A 20,310-nucleotide genomic window follows, 5' to 3' on the forward strand; every position below is an offset into this window, starting at 1 on the left:
GTTTTTCGGTAACCCTTTCTTTTACAGTCCCCTAATTACTAGGTATTTACCTGGTAAATATATGGTAAGTTATAGTTGGTTATTGGTAATTACCACAGGTAACAAGTATGTAAATGCAGAGAAACTACAAACTAATTACTAGGTATTTACCTGGTAAATATATGGTAAGTTTTAGTTGGTTATTGGTAATTACCACAGGTAACAAGTATGTAAATGCAGAGAAACTACTAAGTATTTACCTGGTAAGCATATGGTAAATTATAGTATTTTAGTGTGTAATTACTTAAGGTGATTAGTATGCAATTACAGAGAAACTACCAGGGAAAAAAAACACCACTGTTAAATATCAACTCAACAAAGTACTGTGTACTTGTTACCTGTTTAGGTTGGTAATAACTCAGATTTAATTGTGTACTTCCTCAGAATGTAGGCAGACTATTTTTAGAAACACCTCCAGTATTACCCATCAATTCAAGTTAGGTTTGTAGTTATCCTAGGGTTATGTTGGTAACAGTCCATGTTTATTTATTACTATCTTGAAATTAAGACGTAGTTTCCAATAAATTACCTTGTCTTACATAGTTGTTGTTCATTGCTACACCCATTTATAGAGGGTTTGTCAAATAATTTACCTTACACTTACCTGGTAACTACCCCGCAGGAACCGTTTTCCCTAATGTCATGGCACATCTTAAATACTGGGTATGTTCTTGCAGATGTTTTTACAATTTACTCAGTAAGTAAAGTGTAACTGTACTGTAAAATGAAGCCTTGTTTATTTTCATGGTATTACCGGAATTGTACCATATAACTTGATCATTCCCTTTTCCATATAGTCACAATTTTTTACCTCATATGTCCTGCAACGTTACTAAGGAAAACATGACAATTTACTCAGTAAGTAAAGTGAAACTGTACTGTAAAATGAAGCCTTGTTTATTTCCATGGTATTATCGGAATTGTACCATGTAACTTGATCATTCCCTTTTCCATATAGTCACAATTTTTTACCTCATTTGTCCTGCAACGTTACCAAGGAAAACATGACAATTTACTCAGTAAGTAAAGTGAAACTACTGTAAAATGAAGCCTTGTTTATTTCCATGGTATTACCGGAATTGTACCATATAACTTGATCATTCCCTTTTCCATATAGTCACAATTTTTTACCTCATATGTCCTGCAACGTTACCAAGGAAAACATGACAATTTACTCAGTAAGTAAAGTGAAACTGTACTGTAAAATGAAGCCTTGTTTATTTCCATGGTATTACCGGAATTGTACCATATAACTTGATCATTCCCTTTTCCATATAGTCACAATTTTTTACCTCCTATGTCCTGCAACGTTACCAAGGAAAACATGACAATTTACTCAGTAAGTAAAGTGAAACTGTACTGTAAAAGGAAGCCTTGTTTATTTCCATGGTATTACCAGACTCTTACCACATCCTTTGCTACTGCTTAAACATTTTTGAAATCACAAACTTTTACCGTGTGTTCTGCAACTTAACTAAAACATTCCAGCCTGGTCTCATTGTTAATACGTAGTATTAACACGCAATTTTCAAAGATAGAAAACTACATAGGCTACAGTTATGAAGAAAAACAACATACGTGTAATCACAATAATTTATTTATTGTGAAAATGTCAAAACCGGTACCAAAAGTCATTCACATGACGATGTGTTGCAGTCACAGTCCTCTCTTTCAGTATATAATAGTTTTGAATGAGGTACAGAGCAGAATTTAAGTTATTAATACATGAAAATGTTAATCCGGCTTCGCTCTGTGTGAAGGCGCGCGCGCTTCTCCATTTCAAATATAGTTTACCCATAGACAGTATATAAACGGAGTTTACCGACTGAAATACGGCATGTCGCAATCTGTGACGAACATAGACCAACAGGCGAGAGCCAATGAGCGTTTGATATCACTGCCGTAAAACATGTCGTACCGCTTCTTGAGGGCGCAATTTTTGAATTTGAATTCATCATCATGAGCGCGGGTCCGCGGCGGGATTTGACAGTTACGACTGCGCTGTTGTTAAAGCCTGTGGAATGGAGATGAAGATCACTCACTGGATAAAGGGCTGAATTTGGATCTCTTTCTTGCAAACGTATGGATTCTAAAGATTTGGATTATATCAAGTAGGCTATAATAAAATTGATGTCTTTTGTGAATTTATGTTGGGTTTTGGTGTATTATTATTGGAGAAAAAGCATTTTGTGTCTCACTAAATAAACTAAATATTAAAATGGTTAAACGATTAAATAAGGTACTTTTAAGGTTTTAAAGTGTATTCTTGTTTAACTGCATGCTAATCCTCCGAAACGAGTTTGCAGCAGAAGGCACGAACAGAGCGAAATGTTATTAGTCTATTTATTGAGTAAACTGCATAAATGCGACTGAAAACGTAATTGATAAGACATTTGAATGCAATAGAGTCAAAACATTAATGCCACGATTTTAATATGCATAAATAAGAATGCGTACAAATATGTACGTCGGTATAGAGTTGTTCATACGTAAATAATTTATGTTTTTGTGCTGTTATGCAAACATTTTACGTTTTAGTGCTGTAAATACTATACGTTTCTGTGTGTATAAAACGTAAGTAAATGTACGTATGGTAGAATTACACTTTACGTAAAAATACACACGTATTCTCATGAGATCACGTTGAACATTCTCAGTAAGTAAAGTGAAACTGGAACATTACTGTAAAAGGAAACCTTTTTTTTTTCCATGGAATTACTGGGATCTTACCCTATAATCTGTAATAGCTACAGTTACGTAGCTATAACAGATTATAGGGTAAGATCCCAGTAATTCCATGGAAATAAAAAGGCTTCCTTTTACAGTACAGTTTCACTTTACTTACTGAGTAAATTGTCATGTTTTCCTTGGTAACGTTGCAGGACATACGAGGAAAACAAATAAATAAAAATGTGACTATGGAAAAGGGAATGATATGGTACAATTCCGGTAATACCATGGAAATAAACAAGGCTTCATTTTACAGTACAGTTACACTTTACTTACCAAGTAAATTGTCATGTTTTCCTTGGTAACGTTGCAGGACATACTAGGAAAACAAATAAATAAAAATGTGACTATGGAAAAGGGAATGATATGGTACAATTCCGGTAATACCATGGAAATAAACAAGGCTTCATTTTACAGTACAGTTTCACTTTACTTACTGAGTAAATTGTCATGTTTTCCTTGGTAACGTTGCAGGACATATGAGGTAAAAAATTGTGACTATATGGAAAAGGGAATGATCAAGTTATATGGTACAATTCCGGTAATACCATGGAAATAAACAAGGCTTCATTTTACAGTACAGTTGCACTTTACTTACTGAGTAAATTGTAAAAACATCTGCAAGAACATACCCAGTATTTAAGATGTGCTATGACATTAGGGAAAACTGTTCCTGCGGGGTAGTTACCAGGTAAGAGTAAGGTAAATTATTTGATAAACCCTCTATAAATGGGTGTAGCAATGAACAACAACTATGTAAGACAAGGTAATTTATTGGAAACTACCGTCTTAATTTCAAGATAGTAATAAATAAACATGGACTGTTACCAACATAACCCTAGGATAACTACAAACCTAACTTGAATTGATGGGTAATACTGGAGGTGTTTCTAAAAATTGGCTGCCTACATTCTGAGGAAGTACACAATTAAATCTGAGTTATTACCAACCTAAACAGGTAACAAGTACACAGTACTTTGTTGAGTTGATATTTAACAGTGGTGTTTTTTTTCCCTGGTAGTTTCTCTGTAATTGCATACTAATCACCTTAAGTAATTACACACTAAAATACTATAATTTACCATATGCTTACCAGGTAAATACTTAGTAGTTTCTCTGCATTTACATACTTGTTACCTGTGGTAATTACCAATAACCAACTAAAACTTACCATATATTTACCAGGTAAATACCTAGTAATTAGTTTGTAGTTTCTCTGCATTTACATACTTGTTACCTGTGGTAATTACCAATAACCAACTATAACTTACCATATATTTACCAGGTAAATACCTAGTAATTAGGGGACTGTAAAAGAAAGGGTTACCAAAAACTCTTATTATGAAAATAGATTAATAGTTTGTTAAACTAAAATAGGCCCAAAAACATTCTCACATGTCCTCTATAAAATAGTTTTGATGTATTTCTCCATTGTTTTCGCAACCAAAATGTGTTGCACTTAAATCCTTCATTTTATTGAATCCTTTGTAATGCATATATATTTATTTTATGTTATTTTTTTGTCTAAAATGTCTTTAACGAAACCAGCCTAAACTAGTTGACCTAAAAAATTACAATGCTGTCATCATTTACTCAAACCTGTATGTCATTCTTTCTTCTTTTTTTGAACAATGTTGTTAACCAAACAGTTCTGCTTCCCATTGACTTCCATTGTATAGACAAAAAAATGCGGAGACATTTTTCAAATTATTGTCTTTTGTGTTGACGACAGAATTGCAGTTTTTGGGAGAACATGGGAAACCTTGTATTCTTTCCAAAGAGACTTACTGATCAATGTTTGTTTTTTTCATTGCAATGTTGATTCAGTTTCAAGCACTTGTGTATATAAATGACTCCCGTCCAACTTCAGTCTAACAAATGTATCGCTCATTGGGCTGTTGGCTCTTTTGCACTGTTAAAACATTCCATGCAGGTGCAATGTTACTGCATTGCAGAAACAATAACATTGTTTTGTTTCTCATCTCTCAAATGTATTTGTTTAAGTTTATTTATTCTCATTTGCATACTTGAGTCATAACCTTTGTAAATTGTATAAATGTTGAGGAGATTTCTGGTCTTACAGCGTTATGTAATTATTTACCTTATACATAATCAAGTTTGAACAAATGAAGAGCAGCCAAAGAAAGTTCATGTTTATGCAGAAATAAACATTTTGATAAATCTGTTGTACGCTTTAGTTTTCTTTCCGAAACTGCTCTCTCTAGGAGTGAAGTAGTTTCAGCTTCACGTCGCCCACGGACCGTCAGTCTGGAGGCGAGGAGTCGAGTAACTTTTACGCAACATCAGAAGTGAAGATCTGTGTAATGAGATGCAGCGAGTGACTAGCTGGTTCTTACAGGACAAACCATGTGGGTTAAATGGCTTGTAGACTGTTGGCAGTGTTTACCAAGAATAAAATACAAATATCAATTTTGTTGTGTTGAAAGTTACCTACTTTCATGCTCAGATTGTCTACTGATGAATCATCTGTTAAATCTGTCTATAACCATCTATGTAGCTGACTCACCAAGTCATTTGAAATATGCTACCAAACCCAGATGAGATTGAAAAGCTGTTCAAATATTATCAAACATACAATAGTTTAATGCACTGGTTGCTATATTGATTTTTCATTTAAAAAAAAGAAAAGGATATCACATATGTTTGTAATTAAGTGCTGTTGCCATAGGTGTTAAACGGAACAGAGTATATTCGTACATGACTGATTTAAATGACTTTTTCAGTGAGTTTGCAGTACGATTGTAGACAGATGTTTAAATGTTCTACTTGCCGATGCTGTTATCAGATCATTTGTCAATCTGGATAAATCCAAGCAACCTTATTTGACCCTCTTGCAGCCATCTGCTGTGTGTTATGGGTTAACACCCATATATATATATATATATATACATACAGTATGAGCTATTGTTCTGCAGTTCTTGCTGTCCCCCCTGCTATGATCATCATGAATGAAAAGATGAACACAAAAATAAGTACTCTGAAAGTTATTATTAAGCACACTGAGTAAATTACAATGCTTTGTTTTAATTGCATTACTTAAATTTCAGCACTCAAAATATGTAGAAATGCACATAATACAATTATGTTTGCAAGATGCATTTTCATGACTCATGCTGTGGTTATTCTACGAAATTAGGTCATAAGATTTTTAAAGCACATTTTTGTATAATTTTAAATGTGTTTGTGTGTTAATAAGCTGCACTCTGCCATTTTAAAATGAATACATTTTAATATTTGTTGGGATGTAATTATGTTCAGGAAAGTAACAAGGTTGACTAACTTTGAGTCAGGAAACTACTCGGTGCTCCTTAGAAAGAATTTTGCTGCTGTTCTATACACAATTGCAGCAACTGAGATGTAAGATCATCCCCTACTGACCGACATAAAGAGTAAAGATCAAATATAAAAAAAAAAGGAGTAGACCTCGTCATTGGTCTTTCATTCACAAAAAGATAAGATGATGATTATGATGATTTATGGTTCTATAGTTCTTTAAAAATGTGACGTCAACAGGGTTAAAGCATAACTTGGGCACAACTTCAAGTATATAATGTCAACTAAAATATATAGAAAGAAAAAATATTAGCTTTTTTTAATTGTAATTTGTTTTTATTGAAATGTGTATAATGTTAATACAGCATGGAAAAGATTAATACACAGGGGGTGGGACAGAACAAAAATTGCATCTTCATGACAAAAAAAAACATACATAAAACCAAAAATAAGTTACAGAATTTTTGTTTATTTACCTAAAAAATACAGACATATTTAAAAATGTCTGTATTAAGACAAAGTCACTATTTACAAAAGAGAGACACACATTTTGTAAAATATCATGGTTTGTCTCATATGACCGCAGCATTATGAACCCATCATTTTCAACCCTCCTCTGCCCATTGTGTTTGAATGGCAGTGGTCAGAACGCCTCTCATCTAGAGACTGATGTCTAGGCCAGACCTTAATCTTTACACCATTATGTTCTATTTATGTCTGGTAATTGTTGTCATCTGATGGTGAATGGTCAATCACAGTGCAGTTGGACTACAAAGCCGGCAGTTGTTTTAGGGTCACATGTACCCACACAGTGAGAAGAAAGACTGTCCTGTTGGGCCGGCCGTTCACAGCAGCCTACATCACTGCTGACAAAGCCACCGCTCACTGTTCACCAGGCCACAGCCACAATGTGCCATTATGGTAATAGGATTATAATGTCAGTGATGAAGTCACATCGGTCAGAGTCATCAGGTTGCTAATGTGAGTCATGATGATCCGTTTGGTTTTTTAGTTCAGATGATTATACAGAGTGAGTAAAAGAAAGAGAAAGCTAATTATCACGCATCCTTATTGCAAATGAAGTTGGAATAATAGCATAGCTGTTTTGGAATTCAGTTAATTAGTCTTTATGCCTGTGTGAATATACTGCCCACAAATGATGGAGCAAGAAAAAAGGTTTTCAAAATCACACTGTGCAGTCAACGCGCTTCCAGATGTGTATCAGTGAGTAAAATCTGTTACACAAATTTCAGTTCCCATGAATGGATTTTTCATTTGAACATAGCAGGTGGTGATAATGTTTGTCTTGTAATTCAAACTAGGCAAAGACTGCAACTGCAACTGCAGGGGTGGACGTAAAGGTGCTGTGAAACATTTCTTTATGGAATGGCATGCAGAAAATGATCCTAATCCCAGAAATGTATCGCTGAAATAACTATCCTGAGATATCAGTTAAAGCAGTTAAATAAACAGTGGCCACGAAACGGGGTCAGATTCTTTGTTTAGCCAATCAGAACGCTGGTTCTTTCTACCTGTCAATTTTTTTCTCATTCACACGAAGGGAAAACGTTAAGTAGTCTAACAGAGTGCAAGTATTCTTCCCATTAATTTTTCCCATATAGGGATTTTTAAAAAGTCTTCATTACAGAATTATAAGCTATGACTCCGGCTATGACCAACCAGCTACGAAAGTGAATCAAAACTTTGATTTGAAGCAAAAAAGTATTGGAAAATCAGACAAAAAGACAAAGGTACACTGAGAACTACAATCCCAAGAAGCACTGCGGATGACATAACTGAACTAAAAGCAATGGAGAAATATAAAACTATTGATTTAAAGATGCTGATTTTATATAGAAACAATATATTTTACTATAATTGCAAAATAAGCATATCATGCACACAAATATTTAAGTCGTTTTTTTTTTTTTTTTTTTAAGTAGATTTTTAACTCTTTCCCCACCAGTGTTTTTTTTTTTTTTTTTTTCTAAAGTTGCCAGCCACCACAAGCATTTTTGATAATTAAAGCTGAGAAAATAACGTTTGTACCTTTGTATTTTTGGCCGATTTTTAAATACTATTTTGATTCCAATCGAAACTTGTAACGTTATGATCCACCTCGTAGCTGATTGGTTTGGTTCATGGCTTATAACGCTTTAACTAAAAAAAAAAATTAAATCCTTATTGGAGAAATAAATGGAAAAAATACTTCCGGAACCAACGCCGCTGAAAAAGTGGACGGGCACTGTTGCACTCTATTTGCTTGGCAAAACTCTCTGATTGGTGGAGAGTTCTCTGCAGAATCATGGGTAGGCTAATGTATTTTTTCGCCAGGAATTCTGCTGTTGAATGTGATTCTTTCAAAATATCAGATATTTCAGCAAAAGCATTTACGTAAGGGATAATGTAGAGCGAGGTGGTTGTTATACCGCAGCCCGACTGGCTGATCAGAACCCCGATGCGAAGCGGAGGGATCTTGAATTAGCCTGAAGGGGTTGTATTCGCTATAACAACCGCCTCGCTCTACATTATCCTGCTTATTACATGGCTACCTACCAAATAAATCAATAATTTGACACAAAATATTGATTTAAAAAGGAGTTTGATATGGTATTGCTTCTGCTAAAGAAAATGGTCCGTTCCGTCTCTACGGTTAGAATCCTGCGTCCATAGCAACGCTCTGTTTTTCATGGCAACGGTGTGTTATACTTAGCAGTGGTCTGTTATCAAGAAATAATGACTGCATTCTACATTAGAATTCAACCAAGCCATGTAATAACATAGATTAACAACCTCTTAGCTCACAGTAAGTCTATCTTTAAAGGTTTATAAGTAAGTAAGTAAAAAAAAAAAAACGAATAGATTTTTACTTCCAGAACCCGGTTGTTGCACTCTATAAACTTGGAGCAGTTTTCATGAGTTTGGAGCGTGCAAAATGTGTGCTACATGAGGGGAATGCAGAGGCCAAAAGAAGACGGGTAAAAATAAGTTGACAGATAAAATATCATGATTACGCCAAAGCAGTTGAGCTGTAGAAAGAGTGTTTTAATCAATTGTTAAATCTGGTGCAAGTCTCTAGAATGGCTTGCATCTTTTACAGTCCCTTTTAAAAGGAATGTTTACATACCAAAAGTTTCACTTTAGTCCTTTAGGATCTTCAGCAAACTCTTCTGGTTGAGTGTTGGGACCTGCACACTCAACCATATCAGACCTCTCTAAACAAACAATTCACTGCATATCAAAGAAACGCAGCAATCTTCCGCATACATATTGTCCCTTGCATTTCGAGTCTCAAACTTTGCCTCAAGACACTGATCAGACTTGCATGAGGTGGGTGTTCATTATTGGACGGTTATGGATGCTGCCATGTTAAAGATAGCTGTTCTCCCCTGCCGATGTGTGTGAGGACCCCACATGCCTGAGGCTCCTGAGCCTGGCCCCTGACACCACACAGCATGAGCCAATATGAGCCAAGCTGCCAGTCCTCTCCATGCTAATGCAATATTACTATTCCATATATGTATACATATTACAGCCCATAAACTGTGCACACAAAAATTATTTGTAGATCTAATTCGTGCATGTCTGTGAGGAGCCACATTCGTTCATTAGTTGGAAGTTTCAAGAGCTTAATTTTCATATCATCAGTCTAAATAACAGCGGAGAAATCTGCTGAAATTCAATCAGCAAGTTAGGAGCTACTTTTAGCCTTAAGATGTTTTATGGATATGGCCCCTGGTCTTTTGCATGTGCTTCGTTAAATATAAAGCCGTTTTACTCAAGATGCCTTCAAAGGAGCGAACAAAGATGAGCATAACCAATGTCCATCACATATTGATATCTAGAATGTTCGTTTTTTTTCTTCTTCACACTAACATTCGGTCATTAAAATTTAATAACACACCAACCATAAAAATAATTAGCTATAGGTTAGCTGATCACCTTAAAAGTCCACAGATACTGCTGTCGTACAGCTGTTAACACTTCTCTGACACGCGGATGCAATTTGTTAGTTCATGTGACGTTCGTTATAAAGCCTATTAAATGCACCGTAAATTATTATTTTTTATTTAATTTGACTGCTTTTTCGTTTCCTGTATTTTCCTGTTTTTCTTTTTCTGGAGACATGCCGATAATAATAATAATAATTCATTACATTTATATAGCGCTTTTCTCGGCACTCAAAGCGCTTTACATAGAACGGGGGATCTCCTCTACCACCACCAATGTGCAGCATCCACTTGGATGATGCGACGGCAGCCATATTGCGCCAGAACGCTCACCACACACCAGCTTACTGGTGGAGAGGAGACAGTGATGAAGCCAATCAGTATATGGGGATGATTAGGAGGCCATGATGGACAGAGGCCACTTGGCAAATTTGGCCAGGATGCCGGGGTTACACCCCTACTCTTTCGAAAGACATCCTGGGATTTTTAATGACCACAGAGAGTCAGGACCTCGGTTTTACGTCTCATCCGATGGACATTTAAAGAGGACATTTGTAATGTGGACTCAGCAAACCAGTGCATTTTCTCCTGTCTCAGGTTATTATTAAGAAGTGTTATTTTTGTAATATTTATAGTATTTATTAATATTTTCATTTCTTTTTCATTTTTTATTTCAGTTTGAGCTTAACTAGTTTTGTTATGTGCTTTTGTCATTTTTATTAGTTATTTTATATTATAAACTGTAGCTTTCATTTATTTTGATTCCAGTTTTTGTTTTAGTAATGTTAGTAGGCTACTTTAACTTATTTAATTAGTTGCTTTCCAATTTTTAAGATTTTCAATAGTATTTTAAATAGTAATTTTGTAAGGTTGACAAATTAGGGAAGTTAAGTTCAATGATTTTTTGAGAGTACAAAAAAAGTAAACCTCACATTCAGAATGTTGCTAGTTGATCAAATTAACTTGCGTGGGTCATTTTACAATATTAGTGGTAAGTGCTGCCACTCTATCAGTTAGTCATTATGTGGGTAGTGAGTGAGTGAGTGGGAATCATTTAGAACTCAAGGCCATTGTGGCAACTTTACTCAAGCTGATCATTAAACTGCACCAAAATATGAAACCCAAGTCTGTTAGACTGCTCTTATTTGGTCAATATTGAAAAAAACAGCACAGAATTCACTGTCAAGATGTTAATTCATTTCTCATGACATTACAACACAGCAGCGCACTATATCTGCTCTTCTCTGGTATGGAAGGTTACTTGCTGCTTTTCTTCCACTTGTGCAGACCCAGCAATGGTGAATTTCAGATTGTGCCAGTTAATGTAATCACCATGTTTGTATTTCTTTCCCTCCATGTAGGTCTTAATCTGACGGGTGGAAAGGACTTGTTTGTGCATGTGCACATCTGATATAAAACCTGTGAAGACATTTTCTTGCTGGAACCCTCCTTCATATTGGGTCTGATACTGGCCGAGTGTTATGACAGACGCTCCTTTAAAAGCAGTCTTAGGGCCCGCCACCTTCCTAATGCTGGCTACTTCATTCACAAACATCTGTGCAAGACCACTGATGGCATCCCAGGTCGCACACACCGAGTTCCACTGATTTAAAATGAATGTCAACCCTTTGAATTGAACAGGGGTGTTATGAATCACCATCTGGTATTGTTTGAGGTCAGCTGACCAAGATAAAGTAAAGTCTTGAGGGATGGATGGCGTGGCCAGAGAAAACAGAGATGGGTGGCCGGTCACTTGGTCAGAGTAGAATCTCAAACACACGGTGACTGCAGACATATCCATGGATTCATTCGGGTGGAGCTTCGCCCAGCTGCTGGTGGTCAGTTGCGGGAATGTGATGACCTTCTCCCTCAAACATTTTCGGTCTGTTTTCAGCTCTGTTCATGTAATAAGAGGTTTTGAAAACTTAAGGCATTAAAAACTCTTTCAAACAATGTGAACCCACACTGTTTGACCCATGATACTACAGTAGTTGATTAAAGAGCAAATATGCAAAGGCAAAAATGAGATGAAATAATGAAAGCAGTCTAAATGAATTCTCTTTGCCCAGAGGTCTTAATTAGATGACCTCTGCATTTGAAAAATTGTATTGTTAGTATTACATTGCTAGTACTTACGGGATAACGCCAGACCACAACAGACAATAAAGACAACGTATGAAGCGAGCCTCTCCATGGTCATCTTGGGTCGAGTCAATCACGAGAGAGGTAACACCTGAGCTCTTCACTCGACTCTTTTTATACTACACTACCGTAGTGAGGAGGACACAGCATGTCAGTGCTGATTCAGCAGTTCAGTCACAAGTGTAGATAAGGAGGGGGGCTGCACGATTTGGGCTGCCAAACAACTACCTTATGCGACACAGGTTCACAATGTTCCTTGCACAAATGTTATTACCTCAAAACTTTTTTTTTACCATAGTGCATGATTTGTAAACATACTTTGGAGTTTCTTATCATGTAACCAGCTCCATATACAGCATGTTCGGTTGGAGCGTAGGCTACTAAGCTTGCTTGATAGCTCAGCTGGTGCAGAATTGTACTTGTGATGTGGAGACGAGTCACGATAAAAGAGCTCAAAGACAACCCAGACAGCAACATAGTGTCGGCCCATATCCGGTACATGTGGAGTTCAAAAACAAGCTAAAATGCCATGGTTACATTTGCTTTGGCGTTTTTGTCACATTTGCTTTTGTTAACACTATCGGGTAGGTTTAGGGTTCAGTGTAGGTGTTCGTTGTTTTAAAATGGAGCATATTAAGCTTCAATTCAGAACTGCGGCGATGTATAAACTCCAACGTAATAAAATGGTGCCATATTCAAGAAAAAAAAAACTAAACACGCTTTTAGCGCCACTCACCGGACATTTAACTCTGAAACTGCAAAACATGAAACGACGCAACGTATTGCGTTTTGCAAATATTTTGCCACTTGCGGTTTTCTTATGATCCTGGGCTGCGAACTAAAATTGGAGCCAATGGAGTTGCTTTTTAAGAGTGAAAACACTTGGGTTCAGTCTTTATAAGAACCAACTAAGACCTCTTTCAGTGATCAAATTGAATAGAGTAAAAAAAAAAAAAAAAATCTTTTTTTTGTTATGATTGTGTCGCAGTCCACATCACAGTCACACTGGTGTTTTACAGTAACTCAGTTTGAATAATAGATCATTTATTATAACTTTAACTCTAATTATAAAAATGAAGATGAAAACACTAAGGATACATGTAATAACACAGTTGTTCTGTAAAATACAAAAATGTAGCCTATATTTTAATAATAATAATTTAATAATTTTTTGCAAAATGTATGCACATTATAAGTTTGCAGCATTCACTGTGAACCGAGCCACTCTGAACCGCAACATAAGCTGAACGCATGTAAATGAACACAGTGCCGCGGTTCACTCAGAAACACAGCGCAACAGACTTTTCAATGAATTAATTAAATCTCTGCGTTTTATGATATGGTTATTGCACAAAGCCACAATGGCTTTTTATTTCGATTTATTATGTAGCCCTCAAAGCAGTTTTCACTGACGTACTGCTGTCTCCTTTTGTGAACAAAACTATTGCCTTGGCTATTTCGGCTAAATTATTCTTATACATCCTGCACCTAAAAAAACAAAACAAAATGAAACACTCATCACAAGAAGAGACAACAACAAGGGTGAATGTGTCAACATTTGTAATCGGTTTCATAGAATACTTTTTACATTTTCACAAGCTAAGAAGAAATGTGACAGATTGTGGAGGAGTCTTGTATTTGCATTTTAAATGCTGTGGAGCAATAAGATGTGAATATAGAGAAATATAGATTTTACAATGTGGGATTCTTACTTTCCCGCTCCCATCTGAAGCATACAGCAACTTTGTGTTGCGTTCAAAGCCAGAAACACCAGCCCACCGCAGAATGCCTGTGTAGAATCCATAATACCAGTAGCCTTTATTGCATTTCCATCTCTCATGCTTGGTATTTTAATGTTCATATTTTTAAAGTTCCTGTACTGCTTACCAGCAGAAAAGACAACATTACAATAAATAAACCCATAATGCAAAAAGATACAAAAATAAGAGTTTCTTTCCTTTTTCTTTTTGGCTTACCATAAAACAATAGCATAGTGTTATAGTAAATAAATGGCTGTTGTACATTTCCTTCATTTGAGATACTTACTACTGGACAGCAATAATAACAGATGTAAGTCTTCAATTTGTACTGTTATCTCTAAACAAAAATATATACTGTATATATAGTTACTGAGAAAAACAATAAATCCTCATCCAATATGATAATACATTGTACAACCAGATCCCAATTCAAATATAGCAGGCTCTATAAACATAGTTCATGTTGAAGTATATATATGTTTGTTTGTTTTTTTTATGTTTTTTTTATGTAGCACTTAAAATGTTCTGTAAATAACATGAAGTACAACAATACATTTTATTATTTTTTTTTGTTCAAAATGCCACATGGACCAAAGCAGCATGTCATAGACTCTTTTAACGTGTACCGCTGAGGTGGTTTAACTGCACATGCCTCTTACTGACATATAGAATTCTCACTGATTTGAAGTAATTATGGCGCAGGATCACTGATACTGACTCTTTCAGTAACTTTTGTATAGACATACAGTACAAAAAACTGGCTACAGTATATAATACATACATGACTAGTTTGCATGTTTAGTTTGGGCCGAAGTATGAAAATCCCTGTCAAAGCAACATCAGAAAGGCAATATACACTTGATAGATACGCAGATGCCGGTTGGTTTAGCCTGGTGAGTGGTGATGTGCAATTTACAGATACTTGTATAAGCAATTGTAAAATAGAACCTTGACATACTGACCGATTACGCAAAAATCAATAGCTTTCTAACCCAAGTCCATGTTTGCTCTGTAATCTGTGGCATAGGAGTTAAGAAACCCCAGTTCTATTGACATATCCATCCAGTCAACCTGTGACCTCATCCTCATGTTCAAACGAAGACAAACAAACAGCATTATGCATTCACATGTGCAGTCCCTTTGCAGATGCACGTCGGGGTTTCTCTCGTCATTAAACCGCGGAGACGTTGCCTAATGCCTCAGAAAATCCGATCTGCCTGTTTACATGACAGTCGCATTGGCACATATCCGATTTATTTCCACATATGAATGAGGCCTGAAACCGATCTCGAAATATCCGAATGCATGCGTGTTTTTCCTGTTTACACTGTCATAGAACACATCGGATCTGTGTCACATATGAGCTAAAAATCGACATTGGGTCACATTTCACTGACAGTGTGAACGAGGCCTATAGGCTCCTTCTTGTCTTATCAGACAAGCTAATGTCCTTTTGGTCATTCAGTTAAGCTTGGGCTGGACATTTTTTAGAATTAAACTCCCCTCTAAACCCACCTTTCACTTTCTGTGACTACATGTTTTGCAAATGTTTTTTTTGATATGTTTGACCTACAGACGGGGCAATGATGCTATAGAAAAACTACAGAGGACAAGCACAATTTGTGAGAATCTAATTTTCACCAAAACGTCAACTAAAATAAAAGATAGACAGAAGACAATTTGTGTAAATAAACAGTGACCACATCTCTATAGTGTCTTGTTCTCACTTTTGCTGTTTTTGTGTGTACCAGTGAGCAATGGATGGTGCACACTGCATCTTTAAGTACACATACGCACAGATAAGATTAATCTCTACTGCTGTGACAGGAGTCCTTATGATTTCTGGCCCTCAAAACACCAGTGGTTGCGTAGACGGCACAACATCACATGGGAATGCTGCAATGAATCCGAGGCACTCTTGCATTTCTTTCACGTTTCATCTTCCAACGCAAAATCAGGAGGGAAGGGACAGAAACTCGAGTACACCAAGACCACTTAGTTTCATTGCATCAACAACATCAACAAAACCTCTTAAAAAACAGAACAGCGAGAGAAAGAGAGGATGGGATGGGCTAAGAGAGAGAAAGAGAGAGAGAACTGAGTACAACAGATTGACCAGGAACAGCGATCGACTTTATACAAATTGTGACTGTCCATGTTTTATGTTCTTAAGTGGCTACAACATCGCCGTGATGAAGATGCAGTGCAAGGAGGTAGCCAGTAGGAGCAGCAGAGAGCTAAGGGCTGATAAAGACACCTGCCGAGTGGACGAATTCCTGGAGATAGCATTGGACGAGCTGGGGTCATCGATCTGTGGGTCCTTGGAGGAACATAACAGTAAATATGTGAGAAAGCGGATAAGCAATTATTCTTAACAGCCAAGAGATAGTTAGATAAGTCACAAATGCACATATTTTTCCATTATGTTTTACCTTGAACTGTTCTATCAGAAATTGTACGCATATGTGCTTTCAAGCCTTTTAATACACCGTAATGCGTCTTCTTTTTTAAAAACTGGACTTTCACCTTGCAAACAACTGCAAATGTCTTGAAACACTACAGAAGTGTCCAACAGAACAGCAAAAAAATTATAATTTGTGATAAAAAACCACTTCAAATTCTTTCAAAAATAAAAATGCCATTCTGTCTGAGTTAACATGGGTTCAGATGTCTAAGAGATTAAAAAGCTCTTTGATTCTGCAATGAAATTATTCGCTGAAAAGAGGTCCTCATTTTTAGGGGCTGGTTGGACCTGCCGTTGCAACACTAAATGTCATTCTAGCATATAATGTTGCTTTTATTATGTACAGTGACATTTAGTGAACTTTAAAAGGCAGAAGATAAGCAACGTTCACATTTTGCCATCGCCCACCGCAAAGATCATGTGCATACCGGGCGGGAAGGGCCCTCTAGTGCCGGGTCAAAGTTCAGCAGAACTGGGCTAATGTGACATGAGATAATTACTGCTTTATCTTTGTTTTCATTCATTATTCTTCTTCCTTTCAATAGCACTTGACATATATATCAGATGTATGTCTGGTTTGAGATGTGCATAAAAAGAAGCATACTTACCACACATAACACATCTATTGTGTTGTTTGTCTTCTGCTTCTGAGCCTAGAAAGGAAACATAAAGCTCTATTAAATCAATCTGATTTGGACCAAGAAAATCCTTGCCAAACAACATTCTATGTTGACATATAATGCTTAAGAATGATCCACACCAGATAATCATTAACAAAAAACTCAGACTGCTGTTTATAGCTGCAATTTCATAGCTGTTAATTGCATTGTATTAGTAATGTGCTTTATTATGCTATTGTGATTCTGTCCTCAGATACAGTGTCAATATAACCATTGAGAAGTAAATGCGCATGCAAGTTGATATAAATACTAATCATAGCCGGTAGGTTACTGCAAGGTTCTCATTTGAGGCCACCTTAAATTTCTCACAAACAGTAATCAAATTTTAGCATTTTAAATGTAACCCCTCCAGTAGCATACAATTAAGTATGGATTTCACATCCTTATGTGTGTGTTCTTGTTGTGCATAGGTATGTGTGTCTAAGGAAGTGAGAAGCGGTGGTGATATAGGAGAGCTGGTGACAGTATAATGAATGGATTCCTGTGTGTTGGCGGTTCGGTATCCTCCTGAAAGAAGCTGACTTGAATCTAAGCCAGAGCCCAGCATGATAAAGCAATGCCTCGACCAGCATGAAACATTATAAACAACCGCATCGAGGCAAAAAGAGGATTTGAGGTTTAATACCAATGATTAATTTCTCCCAGAGCGGTCCTAGCACCCTTTTAAACATTTTCAAAATTGAAGAAATAAACCATCAAAAAACAAACAAAGAAAGAAGTATAATTCTCAGGCACAAAAAAGTTGGATAATTGTTCTCTGAACACATCAAGTGCTGTTTTAATTACAGCTCCCGAAGCGCAAGATATGTCACTCTAATAGTCCAAAAAAGGAAGAAAAGGAAAAATAGAACAAAACTTATGAAATTGGCCCTTAATCTTACTGAATCACTTGACAGCATACTAAGCAGAGAGTTTCTCACTTTAATTGTATATTTAGAACATGAGTTCACACTGAACCAAGAGATCTGATTTGTACGGCTAAAGCAGAGCATTCAGTAATTTAGCAAATGTACGCAATACTTGCATTTTGACACTTTTACACAAGACGAGGTATTACCATATGTCTCTTTGTTTTGAGGGAGGTAATGCACATCTGGCTCTGTCATTTTACCCACACGAAAACACGCAAAGGCAAAAACCCTTTCTACCATATAACTAAGGGGGGACGCAAGCAGTACAGCTGGCTGTAAACATCTCAGTTCTAAACGAGAGTGAGAGAGAGGCAGTTTGATATGCAGCAAAGGCCACGTTAACATGGCATTTGCATGCTGGAGTCGTCTCGCTAGTTTTCCTGGAGGTCAGCTGCATGTGCTGCGATCATTTGTAACTGACGAAGAAAGACTGACAGACATCTCCCATGAGTCTGCACTCCCTGTATCTGTTCTTCTCCTCATTTTCACATTGACAGCTGCTCCCCCTCAGAGGACTACGTTTAGCAGCGAGGCTAATACAGAAACATGTATACTCATTAATTTCACTTTCTCCTGCTGCTGTGCTGCTCTCTGTTGGAGTGTACGGGTGTGAGTGTGTGTTCGCCCTAATGTCTGTGAATGATTATATATTTGCATTGTCTCTAATTAAAAGACAAATGCCGTATATATGGCCAGCTCTGACAGTCATTGTAAATTGTATGTGTTGCAGGGCTAGTTGTCACAAAGGCAGTGCATTCACATCTACGCATTTTGCAGACACTTTTAAAAGTGACTTGCATTGCATTTAATGTATACATTTTAATCAGTTCATGCATTCCCTGGAAATCGTTCCTATGACCTTGGTGTTGCTAACACCAAGCTCTACTGTTTGAGCTACAGAAATGCTGAACTTATAAGATTATCAGTCAAAAGTCCAATTACGCAAATGTTGCTGACTTCAAACACCTAGTTCAAAACCCTCTTAAATGAGGACATTTTTTGTGCTAATTATGTGGACTGTGATCATAACATTTCATTTATAGCTGGCAAAGATAAGAGTCAACCATGTAATGAAGGCAAATTTTTATAAAAACAATGTTTTGTCATGTTTTAAATTTTAATTGAACCTATATTGTTGACAATTTCTGCAATTTTCTGTATAGTATGTACCTTACATTTTTGCTGTTTTATGAATCATTTTGTGTTTCATAATTGTTTTACTCTTTACATTTTGCTGAGAGACATTTAGTTATATTGAACCATTTAGCAGACAGTTTTATCCAAATCGACTTACAAATGAGAACAACAGAATAAGTTAAATCAACAAATGGCAACAATATGTAGGCTAAGTGCTGTGACAAGTCCTAGTTAGTCTAGCAAGGTATTTTTGTTAATAAATAGAAAAAATAGAATAGAAATGGAATAGAAAGTGTTAATGGGCCAAGTGTTTTTAAAGAAGAGACATGATATAGCATCTAACTAACAACTAAAATGGAAAACTTTTTATGGATTTTGGACAACAACGTTGTTTTTTGGGGCCTGAAAATGGCAACTTTTGAAAACGGTTTCAAAGTGCAATTGACTCAAAGTAAAAACGGTGATATAATACGTGTTCAGTCAAGGCGCATAGTGTTTCTTTATAAAGTGACATTGCCATCTATTTGCCTAGCATGCATAATACAGCGTTTTCAGTTGTTTTTGACAACATGCCCCAAAAGGTCATTGATAATAGCTTTTTTTTGTAAGGAAGACTTTAAGGTTTTTACTTGAAAATGTACTTACCCGCAAATATTCAGTGGAGTAAGAAGTAACAAATCGTTCTCCCCTATATCGTAGTATAGCTCTCTCAAATCAAGCATACACAACTGAAATATTCCCTTCATAAAAGCATTATTTTCAAGATCACCAGAGGTATTTATTATCTGCTAACACATAAGGACCACAAACACATAGGCTTTTTTACAACCCTGCATTCCCTGGGGCACATACACCAAACCCCACAATACATACATGAAACTTGAAGATCTATGTCTGCAATAGTTGCACTGACCTGCAGGCTACCACAGAACTGGTAGAGGGAGTTATCAGCCGGGTTGAGATGGTTGATGTGTGTCGCCGGCTCTATGGCATTAGGTGATCTTCCTCGATCCCTGGCCTTCTGGGATGGTGTTGTTATAGAGGTGGTGGTTTGCACTGGGGGCATCGGCTGCCACACACTCACGTCTGTCCCATTTCCAAACGCCTGGATCGCATTGCCTACATACAAAGAGCAAAGATAGTATTTACCTCATATTAAAAGAGAGATATGAAATCTTCAATAATTAATTGGAGGGCCAATAA

At 36.5% G+C, this 20,310-nt stretch overlaps 3 protein-coding genes across 4 annotated transcripts in view; 1 reads left to right on the forward strand and 2 right to left on the reverse strand.

Annotated features, from left to right (window-relative positions):
- atrnl1a (attractin-like 1a) overlaps positions 1-17,063 on the forward strand; it is a 266,096-nt gene extending 249,033 nt beyond the window's left edge. Inside the window, exon 29 of the mRNA XM_084390795.1 lies at positions 16,089-17,063. Coding sequence (XP_084246921.1) covers positions 16,089-16,139 — 51 coding nt within the window. The 3' untranslated portion in view covers positions 16,140-17,063. The remainder of the gene's footprint in view (positions 1-16,088) is intronic.
- Positions 10,847-12,393, reverse strand: apcs (amyloid P component, serum). Its single transcript, XM_084390801.1, has 2 exons — positions 12,150-12,393; positions 10,847-11,909 (listed from the first exon to the last, which is right to left on the reverse strand). The coding sequence occupies exons 1-2, from the start codon at positions 12,211-12,213 to the stop codon at positions 11,242-11,244; spliced, it is 732 nt and encodes a 243-aa protein (XP_084246927.1). The 5' UTR covers positions 12,214-12,393; the 3' UTR covers positions 10,847-11,241.
- gfra1a (gdnf family receptor alpha 1a) overlaps positions 14,125-20,310 on the reverse strand; it is an 80,490-nt gene continuing 74,304 nt past the window's right edge. For both annotated transcript variants that reach the window (XM_084390798.1, XM_084390797.1), the window contains 3 exons: positions 20,021-20,226; positions 16,988-17,032; positions 14,125-16,235 (listed from right to left, as the gene is read on the reverse strand). In XM_084390798.1, coding sequence (XP_084246924.1) covers positions 16,092-16,235; positions 16,988-17,032; positions 20,021-20,226 — 395 coding nt within the window. In that variant the 3' untranslated portion in view covers positions 14,125-16,091. The remainder of the gene's footprint in view (positions 16,236-16,987; positions 17,033-20,020; positions 20,227-20,310) is intronic.

Source organism: Rutilus rutilus (assembly GCF_951802725.1).
Source record: "Rutilus rutilus genome assembly, chromosome: 20".
NCBI classification, from domain to species: domain Eukaryota; kingdom Metazoa; phylum Chordata; class Actinopteri; order Cypriniformes; family Leuciscidae; genus Rutilus; species Rutilus rutilus.